The sequence below is a fragment of the Talpa occidentalis genome, unplaced genomic scaffold (genome assembly GCF_014898055.3).
Source record: "Talpa occidentalis isolate TD23 unplaced genomic scaffold, MPIMG_talOcc4v2.1 talOcc4.14, whole genome shotgun sequence".
Classification (NCBI taxonomy): Eukaryota; Metazoa; Chordata; class Mammalia; order Eulipotyphla; family Talpidae; genus Talpa; species Talpa occidentalis.
Genome location: NW_023601433.1, coordinates 75,171,383 through 75,197,834, shown reverse-complemented (window position 1 = coordinate 75,197,834; position 26,452 = coordinate 75,171,383). Strand labels below are relative to the sequence as shown.

Here is a 26,452-nt window from a genome sequence, read left to right as displayed (position 1 = left end):
ACGCATCTAAAGGAAAGCTGCGAAGAGAAGGGTGAGTGAATTGCCTGACTAGGGAGTTTAAATTCTCAACATAATATTGTATTAATGCAGCTTTACTGTATTGCCTTCCACTTCTTTGTTTTTAAAATATAAAACTGTCTTTGTTGAATGCAAAGAGACAATGTCTTTGTTCCCATGGAGCCAGAGATAAAAAGGGAAAAAACCCTCGCGCAGATTCAGTTGACCTACATAGATTTTTAACTTTGACTCCGAGCACCGTGGAGAGTCAGAATTGGAAGTGGTCTCAGCAACTACCAACTATAGACCCATCCCACCCCCTTTTTAAAAAGATTTATTTATTTATTTATGTGTACAAGAACTGGGATAGGGTCGAGACAGAAGAGGTCTGCTGCACGACACGTGGGTTAGCTCCCTGGCCAGGGATGGAACTCGTGCTGGTGGCTGCAGATAGCTTCAAAGTGCTGTGACTTAACCCCTTGCACCACCAGGGAGGCTCATCCCCATTTTGTATAAATAAGAATCAGAGATACTTGGCAGCCTGCTAAAAATGACACCGGTGACATAAGGGGGGCAGCCCCCAGTTCCTACCCTGAGGGCTTCCTTTTGTCTCACTCTCTACCAGCACTCCCCAGTCACCTTGTCCAGTAAGTAACTGGTGTCTTAACACTCTTCTCCAACCCTGAAACAAAATCCATTCTTGGAACAGTCACATATTGCTCCTTTATACCTCGTTGTGACTTAAAGCCCCTGCTTCCTCTCTTATTCTTTCAACAAGCAGTTTAAGATCACATCCTAACTGCCAAACAATGTTAGACAGACACTGAGGATGGAAAATGGTAGAAGTGTGGTCCCCGGAGGAGGCACAGCAAGGACTCAGGTCAGAAAAGGCTTTAAAGAACAAGTGAGAACTAGATGAAGGAGAAAAGGAAATAAGTCTAGAAAAGCCTTCTCTGAGGGAAACTGTAAGCCATCTGGTCAAACTGAAAGAGACAACCTGAACTCAGGAGGGGATGTGGTAGGAACTGGTTGTGACATGGGGGATCTCTGAAGACTCAGGCAGAGTGACCAGACAAACAGGATGAAGAATAGGTTGGAGGGAAGAAAAGTAGAACCAAGAAGGGCAACGTGGATAGAGGAATTATGCTCAGTGAAATAAGCCAGAAGGAAAAAGAAAAATATCAGATGGTTTCACTTATAGCAGGAATATAGGGGAACCAAATAAGACATCAGTGTAAAAAAAAAAATAATAACAGTACAAAACACAACAAAGCAAAAACAGACAATTATAAACCAGAGACATACTGCAGGGGAGGAGCAGGGAGAGGGATCAGAGGGAGGGAGGGGGGAGCACAGGGGACTGAGGTGATGGGGGTGGGGGGCATTGGGGAAGGAAACTCTATGGGGACTACACCTGAGAAGGGGGGGAGGGAAGCAAATGTTGTTTAAAAATGAACAATGATGTAAAAAATAAGAAATTAATAATAATAATAAAAAAGAAGGGCAGAACGGAGGCCAACAAATGCCTTAACCAAGGCAACAGGAAGGAGAAGGCAGCCTGAGAAATGGAAAGGAGACAGTCACAGAACTAGTGCCTGAATGCTGGTGGGGAAATGAAGGAAAAAGAATCAACAGGGACCCCCAAATTTCTGAGCTAAGCACCACATAGTTCCACTAAAGGGGAGTGAGAATACAGGAGAAGTAGCAAGTTTCGGGGAGAAATGGATGAACAATTTTTAGGGAAGTTAAGGAGTCTGAGGAAACTAGGCAGGGATGTCCTAAATGCATTTGCAGTCTTAGCTCTACTTATAAATGTTTTTATATTTAAATGATTAAAAAGTTTCCTCTTGGATTAAACATCTTCAGCATGTTGTTTACCTACATGAGATTTTACTTTTCAACAAGTCTTTCCCCAAATGTATGTGACTTGCTTAGTCTTCCTAAATTGGATTTCTCCGTCTTAACAAACAAGAACCATTGGTCACCGTTACTCCTGGTTCTCAGAACAACCTGGGGAAGAGAGGTCTTGGGTGTGCATAGGGCTTCCTTGGCGCTAGCCAGGGTTGCCAGAATGTAGCCATGCTCACCTTTGGTGACACTGTGAAGAGATCTAAGTGTCTCCCTAGACTGTAGGTGTCTGAGAACAAGAGCAACATCAGTCCTCTCTCTATTCCCCACAGTGCCCGCCAAATGTGTAGATATGGGACAAAGTAAAAAATAATGGAATAGATTTGACTACTTTAAACACCCAAGTCTCAAGACTTAAAGAAAAATGAACCCCCATTCATCCACTCCTTTAGCATATATTTGGGAAACGCACCATGTGTCCAGCATCACCAAAGGTGCATGGGATAAATGGGGAACAAAAAGAGATGAGGCTGTTCTCACAGAATAGATCTAAGACCTGAAAGAGTCAGTAACAGATAATAACCTCCCTTATCTCACACATAAAGTCAACTTCTGGTGTGGTTTTCAGCACTACACCACCTGTCAGGCCCACAACAGGGAGCTCCAGGGGCTATAGGGACCCCTAGGAAGAAAGTTTCTGTCTTGGAGGGATGGGAAATAGCATCTAGACTTACTCCTGTGGTGGGAAAAGGGAGGCAGGAAGACTGGGCTTAGGGAAGAAGAAGTGTGCAGGGAAGTGTGTTCCAGGCAGAGGGAAAAGCATGTGCAAAGGTTTAGAGGTCCAAACCTTAAATGGTCTTTGTAGGGGCCTCCCTGGTGGCGCAAGGGGTTAAGCACCACACTAAGAAGCAATCCGCAGTCTCTGCAGCACCCAGCCAGCCAGGGAGCAACCCACATGGCGCAGCAGACCTCTCCTGACTCCCCGGCTGCTCCCCTCAGCAGTGTACTTCGGTCAGTTCTGCTCTCCACTCTGTCTCTGGTGAATCCTCTCACCCCCCGCATCTCTGGCCTGTACCCCAGCTCTTGTATGCATAAATAAATCTTTTTTTTTTAAAGATTTATTTATTTATTTATACAAGCACTGGGTACAGTCAGAAGCACAGGAGGGTGAGAGAATTCACCAGAGACAGAGTGGGGAACAGAACAGACAGACCGTCGAAATACACTGCTGAGGGGAGCAGTGGGCGTGGCAGGAGAGGTCTGCGCAACATGTGGGACCCTCGCCCGGTGGCCGGGGATCGAACCGGCACTGCAGAGGCTGCGGGCAGCTTCGCAGCCCAGCGCTCAACCGCTGCGCCAGCAGGGGAGGCCCATAAATAAATCTTTGGAAAAAAAAGGTCTTTGTAGGAAATAGTAGCATTATAAACATATAAGAAATATATTATAAATATATATTACATATATTAAAAGGTGTATTATAAGCTATCGTGCTTCAGTTTGACTAGAGAATAGAAATGGAACATACTGCTGAACTTCCAAGAGAACCAATACTATCATCTAAAACCAATTATTTGCCCGCTGTCTAACTCCACCTCTCTCAAGTGAAGCACAAAACACCAAGCTATCTGAATGACTATTTTCTCCTTTTTTCCATAAGGGAGGAAAATAACTAGTGCCATCTAGACATACAGGAGAAAAGTGAAGTCACTAAATAAGAGGGATGCCTCAGGACATTTAATGCTTAATTCTTTCCAGGAACCTGTCTAAAAAGTGTAATAGGTGATGGCTATCTAACATGGGATGAATTTCATGAATCTCGGCTGTCATATGTGACTCTGGGCAACTTATTGGACTTCCCTGGGCTTCACAATGGGGGTAATAAACAGAACCTGTTTAGCAGACTGATCTAAGGGTTGAGTGCATTAATACATTTAAAAAGCCTGAGACAGTGCCTGACCCACAGCAAATACTCAATGAGGAGTAGTTATTATTCATTGTAACCCTGCCTCCTCTCCTTATATTTGCAAGTGATACTGTGTAAAGCCTCCCAGTCCTGTTTCACTCGATGGATGATGGATGACAGATCAGAAAGGGAACCATCAATTCTCATCGAGCTAGCCATGCTATCACTTATTTGACAAACATTTATTGAGCACCCACTACATCCTAGTCATTCTGCTCAGCACAAGAGATAAATGATGAATTCAGCACAAGAGCACTGTCCCTGTTCATGTCTGAGAGGGAAGACAGGAAATGTGACCTGGTAAATGCTAACAGAACAGAATGCCTTAAGAATACAAATCAGACCTGGGGATCTGGGGGTTGAGGGGCTTCATTCACACACACCCCCATACTGTCTGAATGGGTCTTAAAAACCAGGTGGTAGTTGGCCCTCTGGCTGAAGAAGGGGCGGTCACACCAGTCGGAAGGAACAGCATGTCTGCCGCTTGGGTCCAAGCTGTTGCAAAGTGGAGGAATGTTCTTTGCACTCTTCTAGTATCTGACAAGCAGCATAATTATCCTATCTGCAGTACTGAATGTTCAATGCGGTACTGCAAATGCAGCTTCAGCCTGATGTGTGTGACAGTTCGGACTCCCCACAGCTGATGAGGAACCAGGTTATTCAGTCACTGGTTCCGAGCAGTCACGCACCCCGTAACAATCCCTGCAGGGTCTCTAGGAATCACCAACCGGCGGGACGAGTCTCATGTTTATTACTTTATTAAATGATTTCCTTTTCTGATACTTGACAGCACATAAGCTTTTCAGGCTTTGCACTTATACTACTTACAGGCCATTATGTCATTGTTAGGGTTTGTCATTTTTCCCAAACAAACTGCCCAAAACAGAACACTCCTGGTTCTGATGAAGTCTTCACTTAAAGCCCATCTCTTTCCACCTGGCTGAAGGGTTCAAAGAGCTCCACATACCCCACTGCAGCTCCTTACCTCATCTCTGCCTAGTAAAGAAGAGGGAGGCTAAGAGGCAGGTGCTCGTTCTACCGACAAAAAAGGGAAGTGGCAGGAATGAAGGGAGAAGAGAGGCAGGGAGGAGCACAAATCTGGACTCCACAGCACGCATGCTCCCTGCTCAGCAGACCTCGTCCTCAAGATGCCCTTCAAGCACAGGGGCTAATGGTAGTGAATCTGGAAGTATGGTGCTTCCTGCTTTGTGGCAGTCCTCTCTTATTACTTTAACAGGCTGCAGTGCTCTTTCACGAAGATATACTTGTGCTTGTATCAAAGATAGATGTGTACGAACCTTATAAACAGGACTAAGTGCTGTCAGCTTGTTATTTTTTGTAGGGGCTGAATTTATGAGCTTTACCCAGAGTGAAGTGCTTGTAATTCATCAACCTAAAATGTTTTAAGTAAATAGCACTAAGCACTTACCCTCCACAGCAGGAATAGCTAGAATGCAACCCTTTTTTGTTGTGGGAAGCAACTGGCACCAATAACCTACAAGGCTGAATGGGGGCTATTAACCCCAAGACTGCCATTTGGTGTTTGCTTCAGCTGCCTTCACATTGCATTTTTCCCACTGCTTTCTTTGGGCCTTGCAGCCTGCAATTGAATCCCTTGTACCTGCTGACACAACTATGCAGGGTGAGTAGGAAACCAGCCACATGACAGGAAAAGGCCATTGCTAGAAATGGTTCTCTCTTCATTTCTTGAAGAGAGAACCAAATTAGGCTGCTATATGTGAAATGCCTAGAATTAGAACTCACAGAGAAACTTCAGCTTTATTTAGTTTTGCATAGAAAAGCTGGGGTGTAGGCCAGAGGTGCGGGTGGCGGGGGTGGGGGGGGGGGTGCAGCGGTGAGAGGATTCACCAGAGACAGAATGAGGAGCAGAGCAGGTGGGTTTACTGAAATACACTGCTGAGGGGAGCAGCAGATAAGGCAGGAGAGGTCTGCTGCACCGTATGTGGGTCAGCTCCCTGACCATGATAAAACTCCTGCCATAGAGGTGATAGCACTGAGACTTAACTCCTAGGCCACCAGGGAGGCCCGAAACTTCAGCTTTATAGCAAAGATGCAAACCTGCAAAAAGCTACCAGAGAAGCAACATCTCGTTTTATAGAGGTCTGGGGGCCTGGGTGATCAGCCACACAAGGATGCTGTTTGGCTGGCTAATCCACAAAAGTTGAAAGAAAACTGAGAAACCCAGCATTGGCTTACCAGGGTTTCTCCTAATTAGCTCACAAGCTGGCCTAGCATTTGCCACAAAAATTGTCAAAAGGTTAGCTCCCTTACAGGCAACAGAAGGAATTTTGCATCCCTGGGCTCAGGAGACATGCCACGTGTTTACCATTATTTCAGAAATGGAAAACCCATGGTGACTGTGATATCCCCTTTCAATGTTCATCCCTGACTTTTGCAGTCGTGGTTGGCCTACAGGAACCAATTTACAGTCGACTTGAGAATTTAAGATGCAAACTTCAATACAGCTTTTATTTGTCTGGTATGAAAAAAACAGATGCTCAATACCTTAATTAACAAGATAAACAACACAAAGAATTATCAAAATGATTTTGCTGTGCAAAAAATGAATGAGTTCTATAAAAATCTATTGTGTTTAATCAAAGAAGATTTAAAAAAAGATACTTAATACAGGTATAAAACCAATACTCCCCAGTTTGGGGAATGTGGTGTGGGGTATCACCACAACACAGAAGCAGGTTCTGCAGTCTCATGAGTTTATTTTTTTTTATTTTTTTTTCTTTCGTTTTTAAAGATTTATTTATTTGTTTGTTTGTTTATTTTTTTATTTATTTATTCAAGCACTGGGTACAGTCAGAAGCGCGGGAGGGTGAGAGAATTCACCAGAGCCAGAGCGGGGAGCAGAGCAGGCAGAAGGACCGAAGTACACTGCTGAGGGGAGCAGCGGGCGGCAGGAGAGGTCTGCGCGCCATGTGGGACCCTCCTCTGGTGGCCAGGGAGCAGCCGGGGATCGAACTGGCGCTGCAGAGGCTGTGGGCAGCTTCGCAACCCAGCGCTCAACCGCTGCGCCACCGGGGAGGCCCAGCAGTCTCATGAGTTTAAACTGCAAAATTATGGTGCTGGGCCTCCCCTGCTGGCGCAGCAGTTGAGCGCTGGGCTGCGAAGCTGCCCACAGCCTCTGCAGCACAGGTTCGATCCCTGGCCACCAGCGAGGGTCCCACATGGTGTGACAGACCTCTCCTGCCGCGCCCACTGCTCCCCTTCGTCAGTCTGCCTGCTCTGTTCCCTGCTCTGGCTCTGGTGAATTCTCTCACCCTCCTGTGCTTCTGACTGTAGCCAGTGCTTGTATAAATAAATAAATAAATCTTAAAAAAAAATTATGGTGCTGCTGCCATAATTAAAGGATACGTACTCCTAATCACCATTGTTTCTCAACATGAGGGAATAGGGGGTTCCAAATAGAAACAAGATCTTAGGAAAAAAAAGAGATTCATTTTCTCTGCTCTACTAATCATGACCCCAATATCCGCCTCTAAATCTGGGCAAAAATCTCACAAACCTGAAACCTCCTCTTTGAGGGAAAAAATAAATTCCACTCCAATTTCTTGCCCTTTTAGTTTCTGCCGTAATCAACCACAGCAAGTAATTTTCCTCTCCCACCTCCAGTCTTCTCTGTTAGCATGCTGAATCTATTTAAATGATTGGTTTCCTCCCTCCTTCAACCAACAGCCCTGGCTGGTCACAATCCAGCCTGTGTGCCCAACCAAGTCATCAGACCTGTGGTCTTCCATTTCTCTGCATACAGACCTTTCCAAGACCCATTCCTGTATCTCACTACCGCCACCCCCCATGCAAGTGTGAGTAAGCATGTACTTTACATATATGGAAAACGAGATATCTGTCTCTCCCCAAGATTCCTACAGATCACAAACTCCTCGAAGGCAAGGGCTACCTCTCTCTCTCTGCTTTCCCTCTCTCTAAGTCTCTCAGAACCCAAGGAAGTGCTGCATAATCTGTAGCCACTCCATACATGCTTGTGATTGGCTGATGACGCTGATGATAATGATGATGATAACTAGATGAGGGTTCTGAGCAGAACTGTCTTCTCAGTAATGATTGCAATGAAGTAAGAATTTATGACATTCTTTATTAAAATTCTAATTGCATAATTAGGCCTTAAGGTACATATTTTCCCCCTTTGGTAGCACATACTGATTTCCTTTCTAAAAATACCTTGGCTAGGAAATCTAAATCTCAAAGAATCAACCAAGAAAAATTTCCACAGAACAAAAGAGACTAGTGAGAAACAAATCAGAGAGCCTTGGGGAAGCCACAAAATCGAAGTTTTAAACTCTGATAATTCTTTCAAAACCAAATGAATTATAGTTTGGGGGGGTTTTTGGTGAGGGACGGGGCAGAGGGTGAGGAAAGGGAAGTTTCCTTATGTTTGCAGGTTCAGGCATGTTTCCTGAAGTAGAGAGGTTATAAGCGCAGCAGTGAAGTCAGAGAGGGGATCTGTACCCCAACTCCTTCTCTCTACCACACACAAGCCTATAAGCTTGGGTGAGCCACGCAGCTCAACTGGGCCTCAGTTTCCTCATCTGTCAATCTCTTATGCCCCATGCAATGCCCAGATCTTATGATACTATGAACAAAGAAGATAAGACATTTCAAAGTCAGCTGGCAGATGACAAAGCAAAAAGAAACAATATAGTTATGGTGCTATAAAAGCAATAAAGTCTCCCAAAAGCCAAGAAGACAATCTCTATCTTTGGAATTTAGCTCACAACATGAGAGCAATCACAGCCTTGTCAAATAGCTATAAAACACCCAAACCTGCTGTGCTGGGAAAGTCACTTAACCTCTTTGGGTCTCAGCTTCCATAATCATGGAGTGGATCTTTTAGGATTAACACCCTGTGAGTTTAGAGCTTGAGATGGCTTTGTATTAAACCATGCAGTATTTTTTTCATTTTTTCTTTTAATCCTTTAACATCCAAATCTATACATTAAAATCATTTTCAGGGATGTAAATGATACAACATTGAATGTAAATGGACTTTCTACATTTTCCCTTCCTCAGATTCTGCTGCTGTTACCATGTCCCTTACTCCTAATCAAGAGTTGACTGTATACTAATGAGCTCTCAAATGTAACAAAGGTAGTGATTCTAACACTGTTGAAAAATAGAAGTTTGTTAGCACTTACTTAGCACACTGTTGAGGTTCAGAAATTATCAATGATTACAAATGTTTAAAATACTAAGAATAACAATTCTGCAGAAAACTACAAATACGAAACAGTAAATTCAGTGCAGATAGAGACAAAACTTCAAATGCTTAAATATGAAGTAAAACTAACAAGCTATGAAATACCAACCCACGACAAAGTATTATCCACCTGATTAATTTCCCCTGCACAGGACATCAAAAAGTTGTAATTTGTATTTAAAAGTGTATTCCTTCAGGGCCTCCCCAGTGGTACAGTGGTTGAGCGCTGGGCTACGAAGCTGCCCGCAGCCTCTGCAGTGCTGGTTCGATCCCCAGCTGCCGGCGAGGGTCCCACATGGCACGCAGACCTCTCCTGCCGCCCGCTGCTCCCCTCAGCAGTGTATTTCATCAGTCTGCCTGTTCTGTTCCCTGCTCTGGCTCTGGTGAATTCTCTCACCCTCCCGCGCTTCTGACTGTACCCAGTGCTTGTATAAAAAAAAAAAAAAATGTATTCCTTCAACACAGCTAGAGAATAATCCATTGGTGTTAAGCCAGTTCATGCAGCAGAAGTCAAACACCAGCCTTGAAAGAAACTTTAAAAATTCTGTTTCTGTTTCTATCTTTTCATTCTGATTAAACTTCAAGTTCATCAGTGAGAATGACACTGACTTTAAAGTACAGGTATGAGTGGGTAGGAAGGTAAGGATTTCTGCAGATGGATGAGAACTGATGACTTTTCAAAAAAACTTATTTACAAGATTGCTTTAATCTCATATCAATATAGGTAGGATACTAGATAAATACACTCTTGGTGAATTTAAAACCACAAATCAGTTCAGATGAATTTAGTAATTACTCCAGGTTTCAGTTTTAAGTATTATCTGAAATTCACATCACCAAAACAACTAAATTGGGCAAGATAGGTTGGATAAGACATGACTATCACTAACTGAATATTTTTATGGATTTTCTAAAGGAAGGTATACAATTTGGCAAAGAAACAAAAAGAACAGAATGAGAGTCGGAAGCGTAAAGGAGGCCAATGCCTTTAGAAGTACGAGCTCAGACTCCACCTAGTGGTATAGGAGAGATCCCTAAATTGAGCCAAGCACCTTGGGTCTCAGCACAGGAGAGACCGAGATTTCATTGAAGATTTTTTCCTGAAGTTAACACTAGTTTGGTAGTAAATTTTTGCATACTAAAACTTGTGGATTTAGAATTTAAATTAGACAAGGCATAGACAGGAGGATGGAATAAATCATCTTGTAACAAACCAGAAAAATCACATCACTGGCTGGCTGAAAAGACTAGCAGCTCCGAGGAAGATCAATTCTGGGTTTTTAAGGCCTCAAATGTTTTAACTTCTCAAATTAAAAATAAACAAGCGCCAAAAATGTTCTTAGACAAGAATGCAAAACTAGCACAAATAACTGGGGACTTCATAATAAACAAAGAGAAAAAAATGAAAAATGACACATTGGAAACAAAAGGATGGAGAATAAGTATGGAAGAAAGCGGAAAAGAATCCTGCTATCACAATGGACATCAAGCTAAACAGATCAGTTATAAAGACTTTACAGAAAAGGAGATCCTTAAACAGGAATATGGCATAAGGTAAACCTATGACATTCAGACTAATTATAAAGTCTAGAGAGTCAACAAGTGTAAAGGCACAGATAACCTGAAGAAGGTTCAAAGAAGAATTCACAGTACCTCTGACACGAGCCCTGCCTCTTTGTTCCCATGCAGGTGACATAAGAAGCTGATATTCACCAAGTGCTTACTATAGTGGGCTCTGGCTCAATGCCTGCAAAAGTCTACCTCATTCATGCCTTAACACAACTCTTAAAAAATTAACAAGGATGGGCCTCCCTGGGGGTGCAGGGGTTAAAGTCTCAGCACTATCAAGTTATCATCAGCCACTGCAGCATGAGTTCCATCTCTAGCCAAGGAGCTCACACACATGGCGCAGCAGACCTCTCCTGCCTCACCCACTGCTCCCCTCAGCAGTGTATTTCAGTAGATCTGCCTGTTCTGTTCCCCACTCTGTCTCTGGTGAATCCTCTCACCTCCAGCACCTCTGGCCTACACCAGAGTTCTTCTATGCATAAATAAATAAATAACCAATCCTATAAGAATAATACTATTATTCTCTTCATTTTTCAGATGTGGCAACTGAGGTTTAGAGAGGTAAGTCCAAGATCACTTGGGGAGCAGGAGGCAGGTAGGGCTTCTACCAAAGCCACCTTTCCCTTCCATCAGGATGCCAACTCTTGTTACCTAAGCAATATTCTTACTGTCCTGGAGCACATTTTTCTCACACCTACGCGCTCAAGTCCCTACCTAAGAAAGAAATATGAAGGAGGAAGAGTGCAATGGAACGTCTAAGCAAATCACCTAAAATGGGATGTTAAAGCATAACACCCTTGAAATCAAGGTCATCTTCCTCATGTTTGAGTCAAAGGACTATGGCCTAAGGGGGGTAGGTGGGGGGAAAAGAGGGGAGAGGAGTCTGCCTAGAAGCCAGGTGTCCAAACATCAGTCTAGGCTCACAATGGTTTGTACAAGTAACACCCTGTGTGCTCCAGGGTCAGACAACAGATATGAGCTGATCTCCTGAGTCCAACTCTGACCAGGCTTCAACCAAGAACTCCCTCCTGCCGGTTGGCCTTGGGGTCTGAGGACTTTAAAGATTCTTGGATGTAGTAGGTCCTCTGCTTGTTCTTGGTCACAGAAGATCCTGATCCCTCTGGCCGCATCCTCTTTGTGACCAGGGCTTTGGGTTCACTAGACCCTACAGTCTGCCTAGTCTTGTCCCAGTTCACAGCAAGGTCAGCTTTCAATGTGATACCAGCCCCAAAGTAGTTGTCTTCTAACCTCCTCCCATCCCACCCTCAACCCCAAACATCCAAATAATTCTGCATACTAACCACTTTAAATTATTCTCCTAGTAAAACCCTCAAAGCTCCCCATTGATGTATCTGATGAGCACAAGTTGCTTAATTTGCCCTTTAAGGCCTCAACAATTTGGCCTGAACCTACCAATCTGAACACCTCTCTCCTCTTCCTCCTCAACCCACAGGATTCCCAGGATTCCACTGCCAGGAACACTCCCCTCCAACCCCTTACAGTCTCCCCTCATCTGTGATTGAAAACCTACCTTCAAAGCCTGAGCTGGGATGCTCCCGGTTCACCTCACTGTATGGCGATTCCTCTTTCCCTCTCAAAACACCCTCACTTTATATTTATATAAAATTATTGTATTTTCACGTGTGTGTTGTTTCTCTAAGTAGATTATAAGTGCCTGGGAACTTCCCTCATGTCTTTCTTGAGCACAAAGAGGAATGAACCTAGAAGAATGTCTTTGCCAGCACACTAGTAAGGAGGACATTCCAAGCAAAGGGAACTCTATTCAAAGGCACAGCAGTGTTTAAAAAAAGAAAAAGCTTGGTATTTTCAGAAAAGAGCAACCAGGACAGCAAGCCCAGAGCAGAGAGGGTATGCAAGGAAGTGCAAAGGGAAGCAAAGAAAGGAAGCAGAATGAAGAGAGGAATTGCACTTCCATTTGTGTAACACTCACATGGACCTTACCTTGTGCCAGGTGACCAATCACTCAATTCAATTCCTGTAACAATGCTAAGCAGGAAGAACAACTGGACATTACATTCCCCATTCTACAGACTAGGAAACAAAATCATCTGAGGAGGCTAAATCAGGTTCTGCAGACCTTGCTTGGAACCTCTAGACTACAGTGGCTCAGCAGCCCTGTCAAGGAAACCTGGGCTTGAGCTAAGACCTACCAGACTTACTGTAAAGCCTCATCAGGTTCCTATGCGTAAGTGCTGGCCTCACTGGTCATTATTAAGTTAAGCGGTGTGCCCATCTAGCCTCCCATTTCCTCCCTGTCCCTGTCTTCTTTCTCTTTCAGAATAGACAATGGCCACACTGGGGCTTTGAGCAGCCAATTTACCATCTGAGCCTCCATTTCTCCCAATGACATCCTAAGTAGGTACTGATCACTGCTAGGTCATCTTCACTGCCTGGCTTATGTGGGTGCTCAATGACTGAATATCTGTTGAATGAATAAATAAGTCCCTGTTGAATCAAATGAGGTGGTGCATTTAAAGAGTTTAGCCTAGTACCTGGCATATAGCAACTGCTATTGCCTAGCTTTTCCTCCCACAAAATAGCAGACACACAGGGTCCAATGAATGGCAGCACTAGTCAGTGCTGCTTCCTCCTTCACTCTTCAGCACAACTGGATTCATTACACACATACAACTATCCATGTTCCAGGTCTATGGCATCTATGCCATCCACCAGACCTGCTTAAACCTCACCGGAGAGCCCTACAAGAAGGGAGATACAGTCTTTCTTCTGAGATAAGAGGTTTCTTAATGCCTTCATGTAGAACATGATTACTATGCATCACTACGCAATGACATAACCAACACCCTCCTTCTGAAGTTTACATCCTAGCAGGGAATCACTTGCCTAAATCTAAAAGTGTCTAGAATTTAACATCTAACTGAAAATACCAAAGTTGTCCTTTCTGTTTTCCCCTTGTGAAAGTTCCTTCTGTCATGGATGACTTTACGCCCACTTGTATGTTGGAATGACCTGTAATGTTGCTATTTAATCTGATGATAATCCTGCTTGGGTATGTGAAAACATTTAGGATGCCAAACAACAAGAGAAGGAGGCTTTGTTTTCAATACAAGATGGTATTAGAATCTCTCACAACACAATTTTGAAACATTTTTCATTTTTGGCTCTTCTTCCTGATAGATTGAATTATTAGAGTAAAATTCCAGCCTAGATAAGAAATAACATAACCGTTTAGCCTCCTGGCAAATTATGTTCAGCACCCACTTTCTCAAAATGACAAATATCAAATTTTTCAAGTGGAAAAATCCTCCAAAGCATCAAGCCAAATGTGCAATGCAGCAAGTAGTGCAAGGAAGATTTTTTCCCCCTATCTCTGCAGCAAAAAAATCTGAACTTATTAGCATAAGGTAACATGACTCATGTTAACTACCACTGGTTCTGAAATTGAGTCCTTAGAAAGCCACCTACATTTGACCTTAATAAAGCCAAGAATTCCTCAAGTACCATCTCTTCCTTTTTTCAAAAGGCATCTGCCATCTTCCTTACATTAGCACCTTGCCAGTTAATATCCAACATAAAAATAAGGCAGAACAGTAAGACTAGCAGAGGTTTAGCATCATAACTCAAACTACTGTTACATTTAAGAGAACATTTGAACACTGTTTACAGACAGGTATTCCACTGGAAATGTGGCATTCAATGAGAGGCAACAGCTTGACAAGTCACAACAAGGCATTGCCCACAGTGACCCAAGCCTTCTATTTAGGCTAATTACAGACCTACTTCCTTCTTTCTTTCTGTCTTGCACTACACATTCCATAAATCTTTATAACAACCTGATCATCATTATCAGTTCCATTTTACTGATGTGGAAACTAAGACTCAGAGAATTTAGGCGTGTCTTATTTCAAAGCCTATGTCCTTTCTACTCCCACTTTATTACTCAAAGTATGGTCCCTGGATCAGGAGCATTGGCATCATCTGAGAATTTGTTAGAACGAGATAGATCCCCGGCCAGGGAGCTTAACCTGGTGCAGCAGACCTCTCCTGTCTCGCCTGCCCGCCGCTCCCCCTCAGCAGTGTATTTCAGTCCATCTGCCTGTTCTGCTCCCCATTCTGTGTCTGGTGAATCCTCTCACCCCTGCACCTCTGGCCAGCTTTTGTGTACATAACAAAATTAAAAAAAAAAAAAAGTGCACAATTCTCAGTCCCACCACAGAACCACAGAAACAAAACCCTCATTTTATCTTCAGGTCCTTTATATGCATATAAAAGTTTGACACACTCTACTCAACCATTCTGACTCTGAATTTCACTGGTATTATCCAACCTGTCTACAGATCAGTGGTTCTTACTGTGGTGACAGGGGAGTGGGAAAGAGGAATGGAGGCGGGGGTGGTTGATGTCTGGACACTTGATAATATCAGATTTTTGGTTGTCACAACTGAGGGGGTAGTTCCTACTGGCCTCTAAAGGGGAGAGGTCAGAGTTTCTATCAAACATCCTACTGTGTACAGGGACACCCCCATCACAAATAATTATCCATGTAAACATCAATATTGCCAAGGCTGAAAAACTCTACTATCACTGATAATAGTGCCCATCCTCTTTGGATCCTGGGGTCTATTTTAAAAAAGAGAGAATTTCGTGGCAAAATTATGGTTGAAGAAATGTCACACAAAATCCCTTTCCCTATAGGTCACCCTCTCACAATCTTTCACAACATTCACCAGATAGCAACCTATGGCCTACAAGACAAGTCCAACCCAGCACCTGTTTTTGTACAGTCTGAGAGCTGAGAATGATTTTTACATTTTTAAATGGTTGGGAAAAAAATTAATAACATTTCACCACATGTGAGACAGAGAAAATTCAAGTTTCAGTTTCCATAAATAAAATTTTATTGGAACAAAGTCACATCTATTATGTTTACACTTGGTCAAAGATTGCTTATTTTTTTTTAACACAGCCTCATTGAAAGGTGATTCAAACACCTTAAATTCCACCTGGATTGTACAATTCAATGGTTTTTAGCATATTCAGAGTTGCACAATCATTACCAGTCAATTACAGAACACTGTCATCAATTCAAAAACAAACCTTTCTATCCCCCTGGAGTTATCACACCCCATCCCTGTACCTCCTTTCCATAGCCCTAAGCAACCACAAATCTACTGTCCATCCTACAGATATCCCTATTCTAGACTCAGTATACCCTTTTGTGACTAGCTTCTTTGACTTGGTACAATGTTTACAAGGATCTTCCATGTTTTAGTGCATATTAGCATTTCATGCCAAATAATATCCCATTGTGCTGATATACACATATATACATTTTGTTTATCTGTTAATCAGCTGATGGACATTTGGATTATTTCCACCACTTGGTGACAATGAATGATGTTGCTGTAAACATTTTGCTTACAAATTTCTCTGTAGACATATTTTCATTTCTCTTGAGTGGATACCTAAGAGTGGAATGTACTAACTCTTTTTTTTTTTTTAAAGATTTATTTATTTATACAAGCACTGGGTACAGTCAGAAGCGCGGGAGGGTGAGAGAATTCACCAGAGCCATTGCGGGGAGCAGAGCAGGCAGAAGGACTGAAGTACACTGCTGAGGGGAGCAGCGGGCGGCAGGAGAGGTCTGCGCGCCATGCAGGACCCTCCTCCGGTGGCCGGGGAGCAGCCGGGGATCGAACCGGCGCTGCAGAGGCTGCGGGCAGCTTCGCAACCCAGCGCTCAACCGCTGCACCACCAGGGAGGCCCTGGAATGTAATAACTCTTAAGTTAACTATTTGAAACAGCCAGACTTTTCCAAAGTGGCTGCACCATTTTACAGTCCCACCAGCAGTGTAAGAGGATTCTGATTTCTCCACTTTCTCACCAACACTTGTCATTATTTGCCCTTTTTAATCTAGTCATCCTACTGATTGGCTTTCATTGTAGGAAAGTGGTATCTCACTGTTTTTGATTAGCAATTCCCTGATGACTGATGATGTTGAGCATCTTTTCCTGTGCTTCTTGGCCATCTGTATATTTTACTTGGAGAAATGTCCATTCAGGGGCTTCCCTGGTGGCGCAAGGGGTTAAGATGCAGTGCTGTGAAGCTATCCGCAGCCACTGTAGCATGAGTTCTATCTCTAGCCAGGGAGGTGACCGACATGGTGCAGCAGACCTCTCCTGCCTCGCCCAATGCTCCCCTCAGCAGTGTATTTCAGTAGATCTGCCTGTTCTGCTTCCCATTGTCTCTGGTGAATCCTCTCACCCACCACATCTCTGGTCTGTACCCCAGCTCTTGTATGCATAAATAAATAAATCTTTAAAAAAAAAAAATGTCCATTCAGATCATTTGCCCATTTTTAAATTGGGTTATTTGATTTGTTATTACTTAGATACATGATTTGCTAATATTTTTTCTTTTCACTTTTTGATGGTCCTGCAAACACAAAAGTTTTTAATCTTGATGAAGTCCAGCTTATGTATCTTGTCTTTTGCCCCTCATTGTGTCATATTAAGAATTTCATGCCAAATCCAAAGTATTAAAGACTTATCACTATATTTCCTCCTAAGGGTGTTAGAGTTTTAGTTTTTACATTCAGTTCTTTGATCCATTTTAAGTTCTGGTTCAACTTCATTTTTACATATGTCTATCCAGTTGTCTCCGTTCAATTTGTTGATAATTATGAACTACTCATTCAACCTTTCTTGCCCCACTCCACTGAATGGTCTTCAGAAGACATATGGTTTTGTTTTTAGAGTCTCAAATCTATTCCACTGATCTACATATTTGTATTTATGCAAGTACTACACTGTCTTGATTATGGTTATTTTGTAGTACAGTTTGAAATCAGGAAGTATGAATCTTCCTAATTTGTTCAAGTTTGTTTTACCTATTCTAGGTAACTTGGAATTCCATATGAATTTTAGAATCAGCTTGTCAAATTCTACAGATATAAACTGGGATTCTGATAGGGATTACGTTAAATATGCAGATCAATTTAGGGAATATCACCCATGTAATAATGTTAAGTCTTATAATCCATGAACAAGGGATGTTTTTCCACTTATTAAGATCACCTTTAATTTTTTCAACAATGTTTTATAATTTTCAGAGGAAAGTTTTGTATTTCTTTTGTTAAATTCCTAACATTTACACTTTCTGATGCTATAGTAAATAGAATTTTTTTTATGATTTAGAGTTGAGGTTTATTAAAGTAGCACATACAATTGTACATCTGAAATATGTAAAAAGTCTTACACATACTTTTTTATTGCAGTAAAATTGACATACATTATTTTAGTTCCAGGAGCACAACATATGATTCTACATTTGTATACATTACAAAATGATTCTCACAGTAAGTCTATAAGCATTTTTTTCTTAGTGACTTTCAAATCTTCATTATCTCCTTGACTTATTTTATAACTGGAAGTTTGTAACTTTCATTCCTCTTCACCCATTTCACATATAATCCCAACCTTCTTCCCCTCTGGGAACCACCCAGAATCTATTTGGTTTTTTGTCTCTGATTTTAATTTAGTTTTGTTTTCTATATTCCACATATAAATAAAATCATGTACTATTTGTCTCTCTTTGACTTATTTTATTTAGCTGAGTACCTTCAACGTCCATTCATATTGTCACAAATGGTAAGATTTCATTCTATTTCATGGCTGAATAGTGTTCCATGTGTTTATACACATATACATATGCGTGTGCCTACCCTACATTTTCTTTATCCCTTCACCCACTGATGGACCGTTACTTTATTTTCATATCTTTGCCATCAAAAATAATGCTGCAATAAACATAATGCGTTTCTCTCAATCTCTCTCTCTCTTTTTACATTTTAAGAGGTTGGGTTTATTAGGAAAAGGAGAAAGAAAAAGAGAGGCACCTGCGTAGTCATAGGCAGGCAAGAGGCTGCCATTTCTCTTTCAGAATTAATATTTTCATTTTCTTTGAGTAAATACCCAGCAGTGGAATAACTTGATCATACAGTCGTTCTATTTTCAATTTTTTGAAGCATGTCTATACAGTTTTCCATAGCAGTCACACCAATTTACATTTCCACCAATAGTACACATAGTCCCTTTTCTCCACATCCGCACCAGTACTTACTATTTCTTATATTTTTGATAATAGGCATTCCAACAGGTACAAGGTGATATTTCATTGTGGTTTTGAATAGCATTTCCCTAATGATCACTGTTGGCCATATTTTAATGTACTTGTTGACATTAACCCTTTCTATAATTTACAAATATTTTCTCCCATTTAGTAGGTTGCCTTTTCGTTTTGCTGGTGGTTTTCTTTGCTGTATAGAACCTTTTTTATTTTGATGTAGTTCCACTTACTTACTTTTGCTTCTGTTGCATTCGGTATTAAATTCAAAAGGTCATTGCTGAGACTGTCAAGTTTGGAGCTTACTGTTTATATTTTCTTCTAGTTTTACAGTTGCAGCTTTTACATTCAAGTCTTTAATCCATTTTAGGTCAATTTTTGTATATAGTGTAAGATAGTGGCCCAGGTTCATTCGTTTGCTTGTGGTTGTCCAGTTTTCCCAACACCATTTATTGAAAGGATGGTCCCTTCCCCACTGTATAATCTTGACTACATCATTAATTAACTGATCATGAGCTTATTTAATTAATTCATGGCCTTATTTCTGGGTGTCTAGTCTGTTCCTTTAAGCTATGTGTCTGTTTTTATACCAATACCATGTAGTTTTAATTATTGTAGCCTTGTGATATAGCTTGAAATCAGATAAGGTGTTGCCTTCTTCTCATCTTCCTTTACTTCTTTAATCATGCTTTCTTTCAATTTAGTGAATATATTTAAAATGACTACTTTGAAACCTTTTCATTATATCTGACATCTGTTGCCAGCTTTTTTCCATTATAACCAGGCATCACTGAAGGATGTTTGGTCATCAATAGACCACATATACAGTGGCAGCCCCAAAAGTTTATACCATATAGCCTAGGTGTGTAGTAGGCTATACCATCCAGGTTTAGTTAATTACACTGTGGTGTTTGCACAACAAAATCACCAACCATTTCTCCCTATCATGTTCTTAAGCAATGCATGATTGTATATGGGTAATAATTCCCTTTCTTCCTTGTATGTCTCATAGTTTTCTCCTGGAAACTAGACATTTTAGGTAATAATATAGCAACTCAAAGGCTAGTCATCCCCCAACCATCTTCCAGGGCTTGTTATTATCATTTTCTCGTTCGTTTTGTGACTGGCTGGATAGTTTTGGAGAACTCTATTTCCTCATAGTGTTAGCAACTCAGGGAGTTGGAGTTGCAGCTGTTGGTATGCCCGCCACTATAACTCTAGATGACAGGAGTTTTAGTAGGGCTCTCTTCGCCTTTCCCAGCTCACACCTGCCTAAACTTCACTAATTGTGGTATATTCTTCTATTATTTCCAACAATGACCTGGGGCATTACTTGCTCTATAAGGAATCCAATCAAATGGTACCTCTTTTTGAGGGAACTGTTACTGGGATCAGTGATATTTGTTCTGCCCTAGGATGCTCTTACCAGGTGTCTTATTCCCCCCATTGTCTCCTGTAAATTAACTGGCCCACTGTCTAGGCTCTGATTTGATTAAATCTAAAATCTCCCAACTGCCTATGACCAAAGCCTCCACTGCTCTAGAGCATAACCCAAAGCATAAACTCTCCACACACTTGGAGGAAGAGATTAGGAGCTAAGGATTTTCAAGACTGCTTCTCCCTCCAGGAAAAATCTCTGAATCCTTGGTCGAAGTAGGGATAGGGAACACAGAAGGCTGAAATCTTCCTGTCTGATGATGCTTTTGGGCAACAATGATAGAGCTGAAGAGTTTAGTAGTTGCAATTAAGACCCCACAGCCTGCAAAGCTGAAAATATTTACTATGTGACTCTTTACAGACAAAATTTGCAGCACCTGACTTAGGTCACTGCTGTCAATGCTGCTGGGCCACAGAGCACACTCTGTGAGAAGCAAAGAACTAATGATTGAAAGGCAGTATTGTATTGGTTAAGAGCTTAACTCAAAACCCCACTGTGCCATTTACTACATACATGGTTTTTTGTGTTTTGTTTTTTTTTTTCTGAGAATTAAAACTATGCATGTCTGGAACTTAGAAAGTATTCAACAAATAATTGTTTAATTCATGATGGAAATTGTATGGAGAATAAGACACCATCTCTTTCCTAATAGTTATATATGTTCCTATCACACACACACACACACACACACACACACACACACACACACACCCCGCAAAAAATTAAAGCTATGGAAATGGGAAACAAGTACAGACTTTCCAACAAACGAGATGTATCTTTCGAAATCTGGGATACATAATATTATCTAAATCAAAACTCTACAGTGTTGGAGCTTAAGCCTGCCACTAAAACCAGAATTTACCACCACAGATGCTTCCAGCCTATTTCAGTAACAATGAATGAAAACCTTTAGGAAGTGCTTTCAAACCCAAAAGTCCTGTGGGGGTAAAGGGAGGGAAGCAGCAATTAGTTTAACTTGAGGATTTGGGCCTAGATGACTCCTTCCGGTTCTGACCGTCTCTATTTATGCCCAGAGATGATCTAAAAAGAACCCCTCCAGCTTGCACCTCAACTGTCAGCGCGGTCTGGGGAGCCCCGGTTCGTGCCCGACCCGCACACGCACGCGGCCAGCTGGGGTTCCGCAGGGCTCCCCCTCACCGCAGCCCGTCGGGGCGGCCGGCCGGTTACCTCGCAATTGAACTCCATCTCGGCGTCCATGGTGACGATCCTCACGGTGAACGTCTTGGGCTGCTTCCTCTTCAGCGAGCTGAAGCTCATGCGGGAAGCGATGGCTCCGGCCATGGCGCGGGGTCAGGCCGGGGACCCGCACGTCCGAGGCCTGCGCTCTGTGCTTCTTAGCCCCCCTGAAGGAGCCGCAGAGGCCTCAGGGCCACCATGGTGGCCGGCCCGCCCGATACCTGTCTAGGCGCCGCGGGCCCCCATCGGCCAGCATGGGCCGCGAGGACACCGCGCCAAGGTAGGGGGGGCGGGTCCTGATGGTCACTGGGAAGAATCGGAGCGGGGACCGACGGGGCGGGCACGGCCCGGCGCTCCGGGACTCGAGCCTGGGACGCAGGAGACGCCCGGGGGCCGGGCCCCCAGACGGCGCCCGCCCACACCCCGCGCGCCTCTCGGCGGCCGGCACCGGGCTCAGGGCCGCGCGGCAGCCGGGCGGGCACGTGCGCGCGTGGCTGTCACCGTCCCTGCTCGGCGCGCCCGCGAGGCGGGCCCCCTCCCCGCGGCCCCCGGCCTGCTCCCCGCCCCGCCCTCGGGCCCTCCCGAGGCTGCACGCGGCTCAACCGAACGTGACCGGGGAGGCCCAGGCGCCGCGGTTGGCCGAGAAGCACCAAGGAGAAGCACTTGCCCGCTGCGCCCCGCCTGCCTCGGCGCCGCTCCACCAATGGGAAGTTCCTCGCTCACCGGAGGCGCGGGCCGGGCTCGGCGCTGAAAGGCTGCAGCGGCAGTCACTCCGAGAGCTTTTGTTCCTGGGGGTACGCCCCCTCTAGCAAGACTGACTGAGACGGCAGGAACCGGCTCGCCGGTCCCGGGAAGCCACAGTCACTCGCCCGGGGCGCGGGAGGGCGCCGGGTCCCTCCCGGGTCCAGTGAGGCGCTGCCCTTTGGACCAAGTGCAAGCCAAGTGCCGAGCCCCAGGGGAGCGTTTCGGGCTCCGGGAGGATATTCCTGTTTGGCACATAGTTACCAATACTGCTCTCAGTGTTTCTCCAAGTTTGAAATCACCTTGGAGACTCTTAGGTTGCCAACAGTCCCCCTAGGTCCTTTTACTACTCGTTAGAAGAAATACTAATTATTACCAAGGACGGAGGGGTAATCATTGTACCTACCTAGTGGGGTTGTGGAGGAATTTAAGCAAGTTGACACAGCTTTGGAATGGTGACTGACACATATGAGGATGAATTCTGTGAAAACTGCTGTCTTTCTAGGTTTAAAAACTGTACAGAAATGAATGCATTTTTCATTTTGTACTCCATGTGTGATTTCCATTTCAAGCCATCTGTGGGTGTGTGTTTTTCTTAAGATTTATTTTTATTTATTTATGCATCAAGATCTGGAGTGTAGGCCAGAGGTACAGGGAGTGAGAGGATTCCCCAGAGATAGAGTGGGGATTTATGGGGCAGGAATGACACAGTGCAGGTTTTCTGATCCAGCAGACCAGGTAAAGGAGGAGTCAGAGTCCTTGGTGGCTTTTGCAGGTCTTTTATTTAGATTTACCAGGCATATGGCAGGCAGGAGTGCTGGGGGGCCAGGAGGCTGGCAGGCCTCCCAGGCCCCAGCAAGTCTTCACTCTATCTGGGCTCTCTGGTGTTCTCTCTTTCTCTTTCTCTCTCTCACCCTCCCCCCCCCCCCCCCCCACCCCCGCCCCAGCTTCTCCACTCTGCTTCTCTTTCGGCTTCTACTGGCATCCCCATGACACAGCCCTTAGCCCAGGTGAATCCCATCTACATTTGCCCACACCCTATTCCAGGTGCCCGCCATCAGGCATTCATTCAGGACCGCAAGGATCCATCATCTATCCTGATGGCGGGAGGGCAGAAAAGCCTGACATTTTTCCTTACCCTACAGGGGAGCAGAACAGGCAGATGTACTGAAATACACTGCTGAGAGGAGCAGCTGTGAGACAGGAGAGGTCTGCTGCTCCCTGTAGGTTAGCTCCCTGGCCCTGATTGAACTCATGCAGCAGTGGCTGGAGATAGCTTGGTAGCCTGAGACTTTAACCCCTGCGCCACCAGGGAGCTCCTTGTGTGTGTTGTTTTTTTTTTTTTTTTTAATGTCAGTTTATAAGCGGGCAGGTTGTAACTTTGAAAAAATTGTAGTTTTAAAAATTAATTTTGCTTTAAAAAACTGAGTAGTTCAATAGAGAAAAGTTCATGTTTTAACTGAACAGTACACACTCCATACCCATTAACCATTATTGCAATAGCATCACCCTCACTCTACAGATGAAGGAGCTGACTCAGCCTGAGACAATCGATCATCAGCACTGGGTAGTGAGAAGCAAAGCCCCAACTCCAACCCAGCTCAGTCCCTCCCAGAGCCTGCCAGTATCATGGCTACTCTGCCCTGCTTCCCTGCTTGTGACTTCTGAATTGCTCCATTACAGCCCCAAGAACCGTGGATTACAGTTCTGGAGCACTCAGCAGACGCAGTTGCTATAACTATACTAATAGCATAAATCTAGTTTCCCACAGGCCCCTGTGGTGCCAGGAAGCACCAACCAGGTCCCAGAAATCTTTTGCTGGCACACCCAGGGAGGCTGCAATGGGGAAACTTTATGTCCTGTCTACTGCTAGCTAATTCTCCCCATCAAACTGATTGCTTAGGGCAGTATAGGCTTGGTGTGGGAGTGTCTTCATTTTCACTACTTCACTTCTTCCCTGCAGGTGGGAGAACCAGGCTGGATACTCATAGGGGCTCCCTACAGAGACAACAAATCAGGGGTTTAACCCAGGCTAAGACTGCTAACAGAAAATGAGTGACTCTGGGGGAAAAAATACAAAAAAGTGACTCTGGAAACCTACTGAGTAGCAAGAGGAGGTGGATAGGAGGGCAGAGCTAAAAATGAAATTGATGACCAGTAATAGCTGCTTTATTTTCTTTTTTAAACTTTACTAGGTGCTGGGCACTGGGCTAACTGGTTAAAAGTCAATGAGTTATCAGCAGCCACCTGAAGCGTTAAGAGGCAAGGAAAAGATTTTTTCCTAGAGCCACTGGAGGAAAAACCTCCCTCCTGATACTGTCATTTTAACTTAACGAAAGGAATGTTGGGCATCTGACCTCCAGAACTATGAATGAATACACTTCTGTTATTTTAAGCCACCAAGTTTGTGGTAATTTGTTACAGTGGCAATAGGAAATGAGCACAATAGGTATTCTGTAAACATCCATGAAATGAATAGGGAGGTGTAAGGTCAGGACAGGACACAGTGCAGGTTTTCTGATCCCATGCAGACCGGGTAAAGGAGGAGTCAGAGTCCTCAGTGGTTTTTGCAGGTCTTTTATTGGGGTTCACCAGGCATATGGCAGGCAGGGGTGCTGGGGGGCCGGGAGGCCAGCAGGCCTCCCGGGCCCCCAGCAAGTCTTCACTCTATCTGGGCTCTCTGGCGTTCGTTCTGCTGCTTCTCGGCTTCTCTTTCGGCTTGTGCTGCTGCTGCTGGTGTCCCTGTGACGCCGCCCTTAAAAGCACAGTCTTAGCTCAGCTGAATGCCATCTACCTATGCCCACACCCTATTCCATCCAGGTGCCTGCCATCAGGCATGCATTCAGGACAAGGATCCATCATCTATCCTGATGGTGGAAGGGCAGAAAAGCCTGACATTTTCTTTACCCTACAGGAGGCAATATGTAGAAATCATATCCAGTTAATTGATATGTGAAGACTTGGTATATCTGGTGCAAGTGTACTGTACCTGCTTATTGAGAAGCCCAAGACTGTCATTGTCCAGTGGTTTTCACCCCAAATGATGCTCATTAAAACAAATGGAGGCAGGGCCTCCCTGGTGGCGCAGCGGTTGAGCGCTGGGTTGCGAAGCTGCCCGCGGCCTCTGCGGCGCCGGTTCGATCCCCGGCTGCTCCCCGGCCACCAGAGGAGGGTCCCACATGGCGTGCAGACCTCTCCTGCCGCCCGCTGCTCCCCTCAGCAGTGTACTTCGGTCCTTCTGCCTGCTCTGCTCCCCGCTCTGGCTCTGGTGAATTCTCTCACCCTCCCGCGCTTCTGACTGTACCCAGTGCATGTATAAACAAAACAAACAAACCAGCAAACAAATAAACAAAGCATGCCTCTATAAAAAAATAAATAAATAAATAATAATAAAAAAAAAAAAATGGAGGCAGGGGTGGAGGGCACGCGGGTTGTGGGGCCTCTCGTGTGTGTGTGTGTGTGTGTGTGTGTGTGTGAATTCCTCAGGCGATTCCAAAGTGAGTCAGAGCTGACAACCTCCTAAACCAGGTTTTGCTTAGCCATGGGCTGGCCCATCCGCATCATGACCACCAAGGACTTAAATAGTGGTTTCATAGTTTGCAAAGTACAGTTGACCCCTGAACCACGCGGAGATGGGGGTCGCTGACATCGCACCTCCCCACCAATGCAAAAATGCCCGGACGCTCAAACCCCTTAGAGTTAGTTGGTCCTCTGTCCCCGCTGGTTCCCGCATTCACCGGTTCAGGCACGTTTGCTCAATGAGCCTGACGTCTAGTACCTAATAATATTTCCATAAAAAGGAGCTATACCAGCCATCAATACCATTCTTCTCAAGGGCGCACCCAAGTGCACGACACTGTCACTGTCCTCGCTCCCCAAGCGCTCAGGTCCCCAGACACTATACTCAGCTCAACCACGGATCCCGCCCAGGGTACCGGAGAACTTCGAGGGAGGAGGACTTTTCCGCTCCGTCCCGCCTTTTTCAGAAAGACTCCACCAGTTGGAAGTTCCTCCCTAGCTGGAGGCAGGGCTTGCGTTGGCGTTGAATGGCCACAGGGCAGTCACTCCCAAAGCTTTCCTTCCAAGCCTCTAGCAAGGCTGGTTGAGGCGACAGAGACCCGCGCCTGTTCCCCAGGAAACCACCTGGCGTCTGGTCCCAGAGCGCGGTGAGCGAGGGAGTCGGATCAGATCTTGGGCCGGCGACGCACTTCCCTTTGGACCAAATACAAGTCTAGCGTAGCACCCCAGGGGATCGTGTTTCTGACACACACTCAGAGGATAATACAGTTCGATGCTTAATTGCAAACACTGGCCTCTACCTCAAATTTTAAAATCATTAGAGGC

At 44.3% G+C, this 26,452-nt stretch overlaps 1 protein-coding gene across 3 annotated transcripts in view; it reads right to left on the bottom strand.

Annotated features, from left to right (window-relative positions):
- The window catches only part of NF2 (NF2, moesin-ezrin-radixin like (MERLIN) tumor suppressor), a 73,464-nt gene extending 51,573 nt beyond the window's left edge, over window positions 1-21,891 (bottom strand). Inside the window, exon 1 of one of the 3 annotated variants that reach the window (XM_037510852.2) lies at window positions 21,359-21,891. In XM_037510852.2, coding sequence (XP_037366749.1) covers window positions 21,359-21,472 — 114 coding nt within the window. In that variant the 5' untranslated portion in view covers window positions 21,473-21,891. The remainder of the gene's footprint in view (window positions 1-21,358) is intronic. The other 2 variants (XM_037510851.1, XM_054695239.1) reach the window with 2 other exon arrangements.
- Window positions 21,892-26,452: the final 4,561 nt, after the last annotated feature.